Source organism: Mustela nigripes, chromosome 3 (assembly GCF_022355385.1).
Source record: "Mustela nigripes isolate SB6536 chromosome 3, MUSNIG.SB6536, whole genome shotgun sequence".
NCBI classification, from domain to species: domain Eukaryota; kingdom Metazoa; phylum Chordata; class Mammalia; order Carnivora; family Mustelidae; genus Mustela; species Mustela nigripes.
In genome coordinates, this window is record NC_081559.1 from 178,685,745 (window position 1) to 178,699,853 (window position 14,109).

The following is a 14,109-nucleotide window of genomic DNA, read 5'->3' on the forward strand; positions in this document are numbered from 1 at the left end:
CACTCCGCTGAAAAATACATACGTTCCAACACCGAGCATCATACGTGTTTTGTCTGTCATTTGTTTAACACTGGTGTCAAGTCGGGGTTGGAATACCAGATGAGCTCTTCTATGTTCTCCTGCATGTGCTTATGTCAGGGTGGATCTAAATGATCCCCGTCTAGCTCTTCAGACTTAACACATGCAGTGGAAATGCCTATCTCAACGTGAAGCTAACTGAGCCACGTGGGATGAAACCTACACCTCATTAATCCCTTACACAAACCAACGGGCCTCCAGCAAATGAGACAGAAGAGATGCTGAGACCTGCCAGTTGAAGTTACAGGGCACTTTTGGATTTGGGGGGCCTTAGAAGAGCTTCCTGCTCTGTTCAAGACTTTTCTGTTCAAATGACCACTAAAAAAGTCCCAAAGTCATTCATTCATTCAATCAATAAAGATTTTGCCATTCGCCCACTGATATATCCTACCTGCATTTATGGGACACTGCTATGGACTGAATTGTGTCCCCCTAAAACTCATAGGTTGAAGCCCTGACCCCGAGTGTTGACTATATTTGGAAATAGGGCCTATAATGAGCTAATAAAGGTTAAGTGAAGGCACAGGGATGGGGCAGGGCCTCAACCAGTAGGAGGGAGGCTTTTTATGAGAAAAGAAAGAGATGCCAGAGATCTTTCTCCCTCCATACACACACAGTGGAAAGGGCAGGTGAGGACAGAGCAAGAAGGCAGCTGTCTATAAGACAGCAAGGAAACGCTCGCCAGAAACCAACCCTGATAGCACCTTGATCTTGGACTTCTAGTCTCCAGAATTGTGAGAAAATAAATTTCTGTTGTGTGTGCCACCTGCTTTGTAGTATTTTGTTATGGCGTCCTAGCCAACAGTAAAAGCACCTACTCTATGCAAACCCAAGGCTAGCCATGGTGTGAGTAGAAAAGATGAGTCGGAGTTCAAGAGGAGAAGTGCCCTCTTCCCCCTGATTCTCATAGACGCGTCACTCCAGGTTCTGTCCCCGTTCTTGGGAGTCTCACTCCTAGAACATGGAAGAAAGTCGGAAACAGCCTCTGGCAGATGTCAAGTGGAAGAAACGAACCAGGGTCAGGTGGCCGGGTGGAGAATTATTCCTCTTCAGTGGGGCAACCTGATTACTATGAAGGTCTTTCTCCAGAGGGTGAACCTGAACCTGGAGTAAGAGCCGTCCCATCCCAACAATGAAGAGCAGTGGATTCTGGCACAAGGACAGAGAAGAACCCTACATTTGTCAACATATTTGTCATTTCATTCCTATCAAGGTGTTGGAAGTATAGATTTCTTTGCTCTTTATATCACTCCCAACTAATTGCTTCTGTCAAGAGTAGTAAGCCGGAGACAAGCCACAGAGATGTGGACGTGTACTGCTACGCTATCTTGAGAAGTCCAAACAGAGAGGTTTTATAAATCATGGCAGTGCAGAAACGAGACAAGGCCACCTGACAAGGTAAGACCAAGATCCTTTCTCTTCCCTCTATTTAGTCATGTGGGCTGCCATGGGAGTAGAAGTGGCAGCTACAAGGAAGATATAGAGGAAAACAGTGGCCTGATGACATTTATAAATGTTCCGTGAAATCTTTCGCTAGATGAATTTGTATTGGCATCCGAATCCAACCAATTAAATAATAACCAGCTGTACAACAGTGGATACTGTATTGTCCAACTGTTCCCTGAGCATCACCACTCAGGGCTTGCAGGCACCTCCAATCAACAGAGGCTGAAGCCACATTGCCCAAGTTCCTTGAGATCTTAAGAACCCAATACCTGGGTTCCAAATGAAGAAACACCAGGACCCACAAGCACCACGTCCACTGCGAAGGACAGGTTGTTTTCACTGGGAGTCAAACCGCTATTCAAAAGAAACAGTCATGCAGAGGGGAGATGGAGGCTCCACGCAAGGGAGGGTTTCCTGACGTTGGCAAGGATGACTCGAGTCGCTCCGTTTAGATGTCGGTGGTGTGCGACGATAAGGGAGACGCAGCTGGCCTCTCCAGGCTAACAGTGACATTGACAGATGCCTGAGGGAATATAGGACTTGAAGATCCTTGCTTTGCTGCTTTAATGAAAAGAATGCTTTTGAGATGGGAGCCTGAGTGAAGTGACACAGAAGCGGAGAATGGAGCGGCACTTGGAAAAGAGCTGCCTGCTGCTTCCAATGAACTCGAGTCCTTGCGGGGAGGCTTATATACACCAAGGAACTAACTGTAAGGGCTCACACGCTGCAGACGGGAAACTCGGGCCGGGGCAGGGCAGTGATCATTAGGAACTCAGGGAGAACAAGTCAGAGGTTCCAAGACTGGAAAAGTGAAAACGATATCCTGATTTTCAGAGCATGGAATAAAGTAGATTCTTAGACCTCATTCCCAGGCCAAATTCAGTAATGGATTCCTCTAAAGTAGCCTTTAGTAAGTAGACTTACGGCATCTCTCCCTGATTCTGTTGGCTGAGTAACTCCACGAATACAAGTTTTCAAAAACGTTCTAAATATGTGATGAGTTCAGGGGCACCTGGGTGGCTCAGCCCGTTAAGCCTCTTCCTCCAGCCCAGGTCATGATCCCAGGATCCTGGACTCGAGGCCCGCCTCGGGCTCCCTGCTCAGGAGGGAGGGAAGTCTGCCTCTGCCTCTGCTCATGGGTGTTCTCTCTCAAATAAATAAAATCTTAAAAATACAAAATAAAAATGTGAGTTCAATTTTGGAAAGGAAAACACACACACACACACACACCGACCTATTCTGAAATGCTATGAAACACGGGGCAGCGAAAATGCCCCCCTCATGGGGTCTTCGTTTGCAGGCCATACTGGGGAACACATCACTGTAGCTGGATTCTGGACACTAAATAGCAGGTGAAGGTCAGGCGGACATTAAGATTTTTTAAAGTCATCAGGTGCCCATTTAGAAAGGCAGGGCGTCTGCCAGAATTTGTTCCATTCTGCCGGGAACAGCCTTTTGACGTTCCTCTCAAGATTCTTCCCAAAGATTTTTTTCTGATCTGCAGTCTCAAGGGAGACTCTGAAATAGCTATTATTTATGTTTCAATTATTTTACATTTTAAGCTATTTGTGTAGTTTAAAAATACGACCATGTGTCTCTTATCTGTGGCAGGGACAAAGCAACAGCAACCAAGAAAATGCTCTCTCCCCAGAGAAGATAACTTTCTTACTCAGTTGGAAGAAGACACGGGCAGGCAGCCCGGGACAGGCTTTCAAGTCGCAATTCACACCCAGTTTCTAAGTTTTATCGGAACCTGCGTGAGAAGCCCAAGGACATGCTTTGTTCCCTGGTTATCGAATTCAAACACACGTTCCCATGGTTGAAACCAAAGCCACAGACTCCAGCAAGACTCTACATTTCCTATTATCTGGGTATATGAGTTACTGAACCACTGAAAGGCCCATATAACATGAGTGGGGCAGGAGAATGAAGACTTGGATGTGAGGGGACAGAGCAGAGTCAGAGAGCCCAACCCGGCTCTCTGCCAACCGGGGGGACCTTGGCAAGTTACCTACACCCTCCATGCCTTGGATTCCTCGAATGCAAACTGGGGATAGCTGTATGCCTACCTCATTGTGTTGTTGCTAAGGATGAAATGAGTTATGTGAACACTGCATGGAACAGCACCTGGAACAGAATACACAGGTGAAGCAACTGTTACCATTAGCTTGATCAGGGAAGCGATTTTTATTGGGTTGTTCCGTGCTGTACGTGTACAACCCAAAACAATTCCAGGTCCGTGGCAAACACTCAGTAAATATTTGCGAAATGAGTAGCCAGAATACAAGGTGGACTCTTTTCCAAGAAGTCTGTGATTAAGGGCTGCCATGAGATACCCTGACTTCTCTCCCACCCTGGGTCTTCCATCCACGTGAAACAGTAGCTGATGCTGGATCCAAAGACTTGGATTTTGATCCACGATATGCTCGTTTCCAGATTAATTCAATCCTGGCGAAAGGGATCTAGAAAGGTAACTGGGATGTGATGTTTTATGGGATTAGCCTAACATTCATTTCCTATTCCTTCCTTCCAATCTACCTTTAGCAACTAGTGTTTTCAGCAGTGACTTGGTTGTTTAGGGAGTCAGAGTTATCTTCTTTTCTTCTTTTTTGGTCTCGGAGTAGAAGGTGACCATTTTGTCAAAAACAAAAACAAAAACAAACAAGTCCTTAAGATTTCACATTCATGGTTAACTGGATCCAAGCCACCTACATTTAAATATAAATGGGTCCCTCACCCACATTAAAAAAAAAAAAAGGGGTGAAATGTTTCTAAATTACTGCAATGGCCCAAAGTGGCTCCCAAGGAGGATTCTACATGGCTCAGTGTGGCTGTGGGATAAACCCATTCACTGGTCAAATTCTTTGTCTGAGACTTGTGGGAACTTGGCAGTAGGAAATCCTCTCATTCCCACAGAAGGCCAGGCAAAATGCATCTCTACCAATAACTGAGGTACTAGACTGCACACGGTTTCTGCCTCTTCAGATATATCCCTCTGCCTGACTGGTTTTGAGAAAAACAGAAACAAAAAAAACCTGTCTCACAAAGGATGCTCATGCACTAATCTAATTCTGGATGGGTGTTAGAGAGTGTTGCATAAAATGTTCCATACAAAAACATTATTATTAATATCCTTAATTAAAACAAAAACAGTTGCAGCACACAGATTCCGCCAAATTAGTGAAATTACATATTAGGTAACTGGGTTGCTAAGCAATATTACATTCTCATTTTACTTAATTGCTGTAATTAGCATCTCCCGGCAGATGTCACAATGCAAGCCACACACACACACACACACAAAAAGAAAGAAAGAAAGAAAGGAAAACAACTGGTCCGATCTCGTAAATGGTTCAGGTACTCTTGAATACTTCTATCCGTTGGCCACCCCAGTGGGACCCAGCAATCAAGAGGGTGTCTAGGCAGGTGAGGGGAGAGTCACTAAAAAGCCCACGATACCAGGAAGAGGGGCCACACTCCAGCTTGTCAACTATATGCAGAAAGGAAATTACAGTGAGAGACAATAATGAGCTCTTCAGGTCACCCACAGATTTAATTCACCTCCACACCCACACACGTGCTATGTCTAGAAATGAACAAGGGTTACCATCTGATGGGTCATCTCACATCGTGACCGTCCATGGTCTTTTTATCATTTTAAGTTAATAGCTTTTTTTTTTATCATTTAGCAATCTTAGAACCTTTTTTGGGGGGGGGAGCAGCAGGTGGAAGGAGAGGAAGAAGCAGGGGGAGCAGCAGACAGAGGGAGAGGGAGAAGCAGACTTCCTGCTGAGCAAGGAGCCTGATGCGGGACTTGATCCCAGGACCCTGGGACCATGACCTGAGCTGAAAAGCAGATGCTTAACCAACGGAGCCACCCAGGTATCCTGCGATCTTAGAACTTTAATTTTTAAATATATTCTTTGAGTTTTCTGGTTATCTCTTCCATATTCCCTTATCCCATCCATGTTTTAATTACCTCAACGAATATCACCATGAGTACTGAATATGTATTATAGAAAGCCCTTCAAGAACTCCATGGAAGAGAATGACAATTAAAATCTGTTCTCTTTTACTGGGAAAATGAAACCACGAGCGGATAACCTGAACAATGAACTTTTATAACTCTTGGCTTTTAGCTCTCATATTCAGCACTCTTTTAAATCCCCTTACCATCGGCACTTGGTACAATGCTGGCCCCTCACAGGAGACTCTTAAACATTTCTTAAATTGAACCGGACATCCCTGCTCCAAGGAAGAAGCCATCAACAGGCCGGCCGTGTTGTTACAAGCATCATTCAGAGCTGGCTTTCCGGAGCAGCGGGGGTGAGGAGTTCCAGTCTCCCTACTCACCTCTCTACTTATCTCCCCCACTCCTCACTCACCCAACTCGAAGAAGCTGCTGGATTAATAGGAGGCAAGACAGGAGGCCGGCAGCTAGTGTGAACCCCAGGATCCCGGGGCCAACGGGATGGGCAGATGTAAAGGCGGCCTCTGCACTTCTCAGTGTGACAGAGTGTGGACCCACGGGCATGCTACCCTAGGGAGTGCCCATGGTGTACGCTTGTCCACCTTCCCTCCCTAACAGAAGAGGCCTCCCAGGTTTAGCGTGAAAACCACAAGCTGATTGTAATTTAATGTCTGACCCACACAACTGGCCCAACTTCCCCTGGTGTAAAGAAAGCATTCCTGAAATTTCTAGGCTGGCCTGAGGCAGAAACTACTTTTAGCACTCAGAAAAGGGTTAGTTCCTGAGGCACCGAAGATAACCCAGCCTGGTTAAGCGAAAGGAAAGGCCAGCGTCTTTGGCTCCCCGTGGAGTCAGAGCAGAGAAGGGCACATTCATCCACTCTGGTCCCCAGCGACCCCAGCCTTCTCTGGGGCCCCCAGGTGGGAGAACCAGGCACAGAGCAGCATCCCCACCACCGCCCCCCACCCCCGCAAGTTCTCTGTGGGCCACCGGGACCGGGTGTGGCAGAATTTCTGGTTGCATCTCCTCTAGCATTTCAGAAGCACTGCGACCTTAATCCTTATTCTCTGTAGGCCTAGCTCACTCGCCAATTCTGACGGTGACAAAAACAATAAGCTTCCTCCATATGGGCAAGAGTACCTTTTTTTTTTTAAATGTTCAGCAACATCAAAGCAGCTTTGGCTAAGCAAAAAAATGTTTTCCCAAGGACTCATAAAAACTGAGGGATGAGAACAGCTAAAATTAGTGTTTGAAGACTTCCCAAGCGCATTGTTACCAATAATTGAGCTACTGAGGCACACAGGTGCCATCCCTGTTTTCCGGCAGGAGAGGTGACGGCTTGGAAACTTCTCCACATAGGTGTGGACACCAAGAACACATCACGAGCAAGGCTAGTGCCCCTCTTATGAAACACAATCAAATTTTCTCTCTTCCAGAAAAATATAAATTAGATGTGCCTGGGACTACCAAAAAAAAAACAAAACAAACAAACAAAAAAACCCAAACAAACTAAACAAATCAACTATGAACTGTCTGAGGGAATAACTCGATTTTCGAAGAACCCTGTTTCCTTCTGGCTCTGGCCCTGCCGGTTCTTGTACAAGAGGAAAGACCATGTCTGACCTTCTGAACGAGGCTGCCCAGCCCTGCTAAGGGGGAGGGAAGGGGACTGGAGGTTGCCCATCACTGCTGGGCCCCGTGATGCTAAATAAGGCGGTTCTCCTGTCATGGCTGTGGACTGAATCCTTTCCCGCTGTCACCCCGTCGGCTCGTAGGTTGAGGCCCTAACCCTCGGTGCGTCTATGTTTCAAGACAGGGCCGACAAGGTGATCATGAAGGTTAAATGAGGTCGTAAGGGTGTGGCCCAGCTCCAGGGCAAAGAAGTCACAGAGGCACACAGCAAGGGGGCAGCCACCTATGTCCCGAGGAGAGGGCTCGCTCCGGAAACCAACCATGCCGGCGCTGTGGTCTTAGCCTCCTTCGCCTCCGGGACTGTGAGAAAAGAATTACCAGTTGCTTCAGACGCAGTCATCAATTCCGTCATTTTCCTGATCACTGCAGTAGGGGTTCTGATCCTAGTTTTCAGGGGAGGAAGCAGGATCCGAGGGGCGACAGGATTTGCTCACGGTCACACAGCCTGTAAACTCTGGGGCTTGACCGGGCGAGCCTGGAACGTGAAGCCCGGGCTGTCAAACCCAATACTGTGACCTCTCCTCCCCACCAGCAAGTTAAGTTGCCGTTTTTACTTTTTAAGGAGCTGTTTTTCCAGGCTTTCTGTTTGCTTGCTTGCTGACTGACTGACTGATTGATTGCTAGGATGGGCTTTAAAAGGTTTCTTCCAAAGTGCTCCAATGATAATCTGTGCATTTCAGTTGCTCCCAAGTTTTTAGTGTGATGAAGTTGTTTTTCAAATGTGGCCATTGTACTGTTAACTCCCCAAAATAGAGAAAGGGTTTAAAAGCAAGAGTAATAATAACTAAATTTATTTAGCACTTAGCACGCAACAAGCATTACCTTATGCCTTTACGTTATCTAATGTAACCTTCTAACACCCTACCAAGGTAGGTACAGATATTATGCCCGTCACAGATGAGGGACATGGGGCAGTAAGAGATTACAAAATTTGCCCAAGTTTCCGCAGCTGGTACGTAGCTGGGATTTGGAGCCATGCTCGAAGTTTCCAGAATCTGTACCCGGGAGCATCCGTGCAATGGAACGCGAGGCAGGGTGTCAAAGAAAGCTACGGCAGAGTACAAAATATCAGTGGAAAATTCCTACAGGATTATGTCAAGTGAAAAAGCAGGGCGAGCAAACGGCACATTTGAGGAGCTTCCGATGACTCGGCGAGCACTGGATCCAGGACAGCCTCTGAACGCATGCATCGGCGGTCGACACTACGAGGGGCGAGACGGTGCTTCTGCAGGACCGCAGGGAAGGAAGATCCACGTCCCTGCTCAGGGTCTTCCGACCGGAGGCTCTCGAAATGGAGCCTGGGCCGGAAACACCTGGGGGGGCCTCGACTCGCAGCGAGGCTGGGCCCCGCCTCCAGTGCCTGAATCCACTGGTCTAGAGCCCCGGCTGGGGTGGGGGGACATCTGCACCCCTAACGAGCTCCCAGGTGGTGCTCGTGCCCATGCTGAGAACTGGTCACAGCCCAGGTCTCCGATGGCATCTACAGCCCTGTCCTCACTCTGTCGTGTGATCTGGGTGGCTACCTTGTGCATGACACAGTTGTCAGGAGGGTGGAGGAAAGATCTACATAGCTCTCCTCAGCTACTTCAAAGAGCCACTAAAACTCCAGGGAATAAGAACGTGCTCTTTTGGGAGGCTGCAGGGAACAGTGGTTAAAAAAAGTTTGCTCAGTTTGGGGCGCCTCGGTGGCTCAGTGGGTTAAGCATCTGCCCTCAGCTCCTGATCCCAGGGCCCTAGGGGATCGTGAACGCGCTCAGCGGGGAACGTGCTTCTCCCTCTGTCCCTCCTGCTCTCTTTCTCTCACTCGCTTTCTCTGTGTCCAATAAATAACATCTTTAAAAAAAAAAAAAAAGGTGCGTTCCGAATCTTACGTCTATCTCTTACTAGCTTATGACTTAGCCTCTTAGCTCGTCAGTTTACTTATCTGTGAAACAGGAATAAAACCTACACCTGAGAGGGCAAGGGGTGGAGGGTCGGTTAAATGCGGCTATTTGCCTGATGCTTTCGGAGAACACTTGCTCCTGAACCTCGCCTACTGAGCCACATCTCCAGGGAAGGGTCTTAAATTGGTCATGTTTTGCAAAATTGAATTGAATCCATGTAAAGCACCACGCCTGTACGTAGCCTCCTTCTATGAAGGTCAGCCACTGGCTGATTAGCACCTGGGCCTGTTTGCAAGTAGTCTCACCACGGCCTTCTTGATAATGTCACTCAGCATGATTAATTAGTAGATACTCTGTAATAAAATTTTAGAAAACATAGCTCTATTTCCATAAATAAAAATTACTTGAAGTATACATTTTAGATTTGTGTACATTACTATTTACAAATCATATTTCCTTTTAAAAGATTTTACTAGACAGAGACACAGGGAGAGCAGGAACCCAAGCAGAGGGAGTGGGAGAGGGAGAAGCAGGCTCCCCGCTGAGCAGGAAGCCCGATGTGGGGCTCGAACCCGGGACCCTGGGATCAGAACCTGAGCAAAGGCAGACACTTAACACTGAACCACTCAGGCGCCCCTACAAATCATATTTTTTTTAAAAAGATTTTATTTTAGAGAAAGAGAGTTCACCTGTAGGGAGAAGGAGAGGGAGATAATCTCTAGCAGATGCTGCACTGAGCTGGGAGCCTGATAAGGGGCTCAATGGGGGCTCCATGTGGGGCGGGACGCAGGGCTTGTTCCCACGACCCTGAGATCATGACCTGAGCAGAAACTAAAGCTGGATACTTAACCCTCTGAGCCACCCAGGTGTCCCTATAAGTCATACATTAACAAAAGGTTTTAAAAGGAAATTTTAAAAAGTCATTTGAAAAATGCACTCGGGGTGCCTGGGTGGCTCAATCAGTTAAGCGTCTGTTCGGCTCGGATCATGACCCCAGGGGTCCTGGGACTGAGCCCACATTAGGCTCCTTGCTCAGCAGGGAGCCTGCTTCTCCCTCTGCCAATCTCTCTCACTCTCTCTGTCAAATGAATAAATAAAACCTTTAAAAAAAGAAGAAAAATGCACGCAAAGACAAATCACGCTACTAGACAGGCGACGTGTCTGAATGCTCATCTGTGCAGGACACACTGCCCCGTGCGACCGCATGGAACACGGCAAGTAAATGAGTCACTCGATGGACTTAAATATGTGGTTTTGGGAAGCAGCCAGTGGAAGTACTGGGGTAACGTGGTAATGGAAGGATCCAGAATTTCCCTTTGACTTCTACTTCCTCTGGCAGTGAGTTCTCTGCCGGAAGCGAACAGCTTCAGCCCAGCCTCCCATCTCCAACAGCCCAGGGGGAAGCACTCTCCTGGCCGGAGGAAAACAAAGATGGAAACTCCAGCTCCTGCAGGCTGCAAGTCCGCCACTAACTCGAAGGGACGAAATAAGAGGGAACCACCAGGGCCGCCATAGCAACTTGGATGTCCTCTGCCTCCCGGGCTACAGCTGGAGGTCAGGGGCATGTCGATAAGCCTAAGCTCCCCATTGCCCACAGGGCTCATACGTGCCAACAACACAGTCTTATTCTGCAGTTCAGCGGCGAGGCAGGGTGATGAGGGAAAGAGACAGTACACTGAGAGGTCAGTTACCCTCGCTGCATCTCCTTTGCATTTAGACGGTAGGCGCCGATTTCTTATGATGCCTCTTGTTCTAGACAAGCCCAGGTGGCACTGAAAGGGTTTCCATTTTTATCTCCACGGTGGATGCAGGCTCCTGGTTTCAGGCTACTCCTGTGCTTTGCTCACAGCCCAGACATACCTGGCATGCTCGTGGCTCCTGAGCCTGTCATAGCTACTTTCGGTGCCCCCAGCCGGACCTCCTCAGATGCCATTGGCTGTACCTGTGCACCCCTCCCCCTGGAGACACTGATGGTCTGCTCTGTGGATGGCCAGAAGACCCTGCAAGACGACCTCCCGTCAGGCAGCCTGAGCTCTAGACATACGGTCGCTGGAGTGAGTCAGTCCAGTCACTCGCCTGAATCAGGACAAATTCAGAGGTAGTCAACAGAGGCTGCAGGGTGGTGCTGTCCATCAGAACTTTCTGTGGGGATGGATATGTTCTAAGATCAGTGTTGTCCAACAGAGTAGCCACCAGCCACAACTACTGAGTGCCTGGAATGTGGCTAGTGTGGACTGAGGCATTGGATTTTTAAAATCCCGAATGCAAACCTGCCTGAATAAAAAAGGCAGCCTCCGTGTCAGAATGCCTAGAAACTTCGAGGAGAAAGCTATGCCTGAGGGTAAGTTTTATCTTCAAGTTGCCTGAGAGTTACAGAGAAACTTTACCTTTCTCAGACTTCTGTTCCTGAAAATCAGTCTAGGAGGCATGAGGCCAGTTTCTCTTCTTAGTACCTGGAAGACAGTGACTAAGGTCTGATCTTTCTTTGGTTCCAGTTGGGAGAATGTCTCAGAATCTGCACATCAGTGCCCGTAGGTGAGGGCTATGGAAAGTGCTGGTGGTTGGGCTGAATTTTAACGGACCCCAAGACACAGCCCAAAGCTCCAGAGGAACATTTTACGATGTCTGGACTCTGACTGTTGTGATTTTATTGTAAGCATCCAGAGTGTTTTCGTAGCTATCCCGACAAAGATTTTCAGGCTTAGGATACTCAAAATTTAATTACTGTTTCACTTCATTTCATTTCATTTCATTAATATCTGAATGATCTAGGTGTGGCCCCGACCCCTGCCCCCTTGAAGGCCTCCTCCTCTACTCACCTCTGGGGCCAATAATCGCCTTCTTCGGGTCACCCTAGCTGTTCTCCATAATCACCGTAAGTGGAAGTAAGAGGGCTGTGAAAGGCGTTTCGGCTCCACACATCATTGCCATTTTACTCTCCTGTCCCCTCATGTTCTGCCCCTGGGTCTCATTCTGCTCCCTGCGCCCAAGCCTTGGCTATATCCCGTGTGGCACAACTCAGTCCCTTCAGAACTGGAGAACCCACCTTGCTTCTATCTCTCTCTCTTGCTTGGGACTGATGCCCCCAAACCTCCATCTGCTATGTTCTCTGTCTGTCGGACCAAACTCCTTCTAGAATCTGTCCCACACAGTAATTCATTCCACAGACATTTTAGGGCCCTATATCGCCAAGCCCAATACCGGGGAGGCCATAAGCGTCACGTTAGCATGCCTGCCTTCTAGGTCAAGAAGGAGAGATAGAGGGGTAATGAAAGCTATGCCCATTATCCTAAAGCACATACGGAAAGAGCCGGCAACAGGAGCCAGGAGCGGTCAACTGCTTGGACCAAGACTCAGATCTGATGTGCTTTGTGCTCAGAATACAGACCTTCAAAAAGAGGGTGAGCCCATGGTGCATTAAGACAGTATGTCTCATGAACAATAAATAGGCACTGAAGGTCTTATGAAACAGACAGACGCAGCAGCACCACCAACCAGAAGCTGTGGGATCTTGTGCCGAGTAAACCGTAGAAAGCCCAGTCCCGGCACACTCCCGCGTGACAACCTCTGCGCCCCACGTTTGAAGACCCTTGCTTGACCATGCTACCTGAATCTCAAGACTGCGAACACAGGGGCATAGTTCGTCTCAAAGGAACCGGGGAAGGTGACAAGGCGCAGGCCATCTCCCAGATGTCACCGCTCCTTCACGATGGACAAGCATTTTGTTCTGTGGCCCCGTGTGACCCCACGCTGGGCCATAAAGGGTAATTCACCTATCTGGGTAGAAATGTGCGGTTATATTCTGGACGAGTTCTCCGTTCCCAACGCAACAGGAAGCGGGAAGGTAACATGCTGATATACTCGTAATTGACTAGAAGGGTTTCAAACGGAAAAGACATCAGACTCACACACAAGGACAAGGCTACCTGGTGGCAAGAAGAGGGTACGTGTGAACTGGGCTGAACCAGGCTTCCTTCCTCCGCGGCATGCTGTCATAGATTAGAAGGTCCTTCTCGGTCAGCACCACCAGGGCTGGCTTCCACTGCTTCTCGCTCTCCCCGGGCACCTGGAACAGAAAGCAGGGTGCTGCTGAGTCACAGCCTGAAAGGAGGGGGGACTGGAGAGGAGAAGCTGCCTGCCCCCACTCCCCCAACACCAGTCAGAAGACCCGACCACAGGAGCCTTGTGTTCAGGTCATGAAATAAAAAAAGAAACCATGCTTGATTCCGGAAAAGATGTTTTCTCCAGGGCCCTGGCATGGATCCTCAGTACAGCAAGAAGGAGCCCAGCTGCCGAACATCTGTCACTGTTTCTCACCTGCCAGTCAGCACTGAAATCATTATTTCAGAGTGGGATGCAGATGCTTGGGGGAATAAGCAGGCCCAGATGGTTCTCTGGTAGAGTGCATTGTTTTTATTAGGAAACGGTGAGGTTTGAAAGCTTTTGAAGAACTATCCAAAGGCTCCAAAAATGTATTATGGAGGCAAATGTCTGTCTGTCTGGAGAGGTAGGAGACATCACAGCCTTTCATTGACACTGTTTCTGCAACTCAGGCAGCATCTTAAAATTCTTTTAGTTCCACTTGGCACAGAAAACTCCTTAACTCTGGGGGTGAAATGAGCCGGTGGGGATAGGAGAGGATTCAAACGTCTAGTTGGGTGTTTGGAGCAGGTGACCTTTAAGGCCCCTTCCCATTCTGGGAGTCAGGTAGCTCGGTCTTATGAGTCAACCCCCACCCCACCCCGGTATTGATCATCCCAAACTCTGTACATGTTTTTCATCTATGAAAATTCCCTCTTTCCAATGTGAACTCTGAGCCCTGTGATAAGTCTTTATGCTCCGTCTGAACACACTCAGTGTGTTAACCTTGTGACTCGAAGCTCAGATCCTACGGCAGAAGCAGGAGACTCACTTGGGAGCCTGCTAGAAATGCAGAGTCTCAGGCCCATTGCAGACATATTGAATCAAATCTGCATTTTAGCAAGACCTCGGGGTGGCTCATTAAAGATTAAGAATCACTGCTCCAGATGAGATCAAGGT

General features: G+C 48.2%; 1 protein-coding gene across 2 annotated transcripts in view; it reads right to left on the reverse strand.

The window, feature by feature from the left end:
• The window catches only part of SNTB1 (syntrophin beta 1), a 228,020-nt gene that overhangs the window by 16,573 nt on the left and 197,338 nt on the right, over window positions 1-14,109 (reverse strand). For both annotated transcript variants that reach the window (XM_059395095.1, XM_059395094.1), the window contains exon 4: window positions 12,996-13,135. In XM_059395095.1, the coding sequence (XP_059251078.1) occupies window positions 12,996-13,135 (140 nt within the window). The remainder of the gene's footprint in view (window positions 1-12,995; window positions 13,136-14,109) is intronic.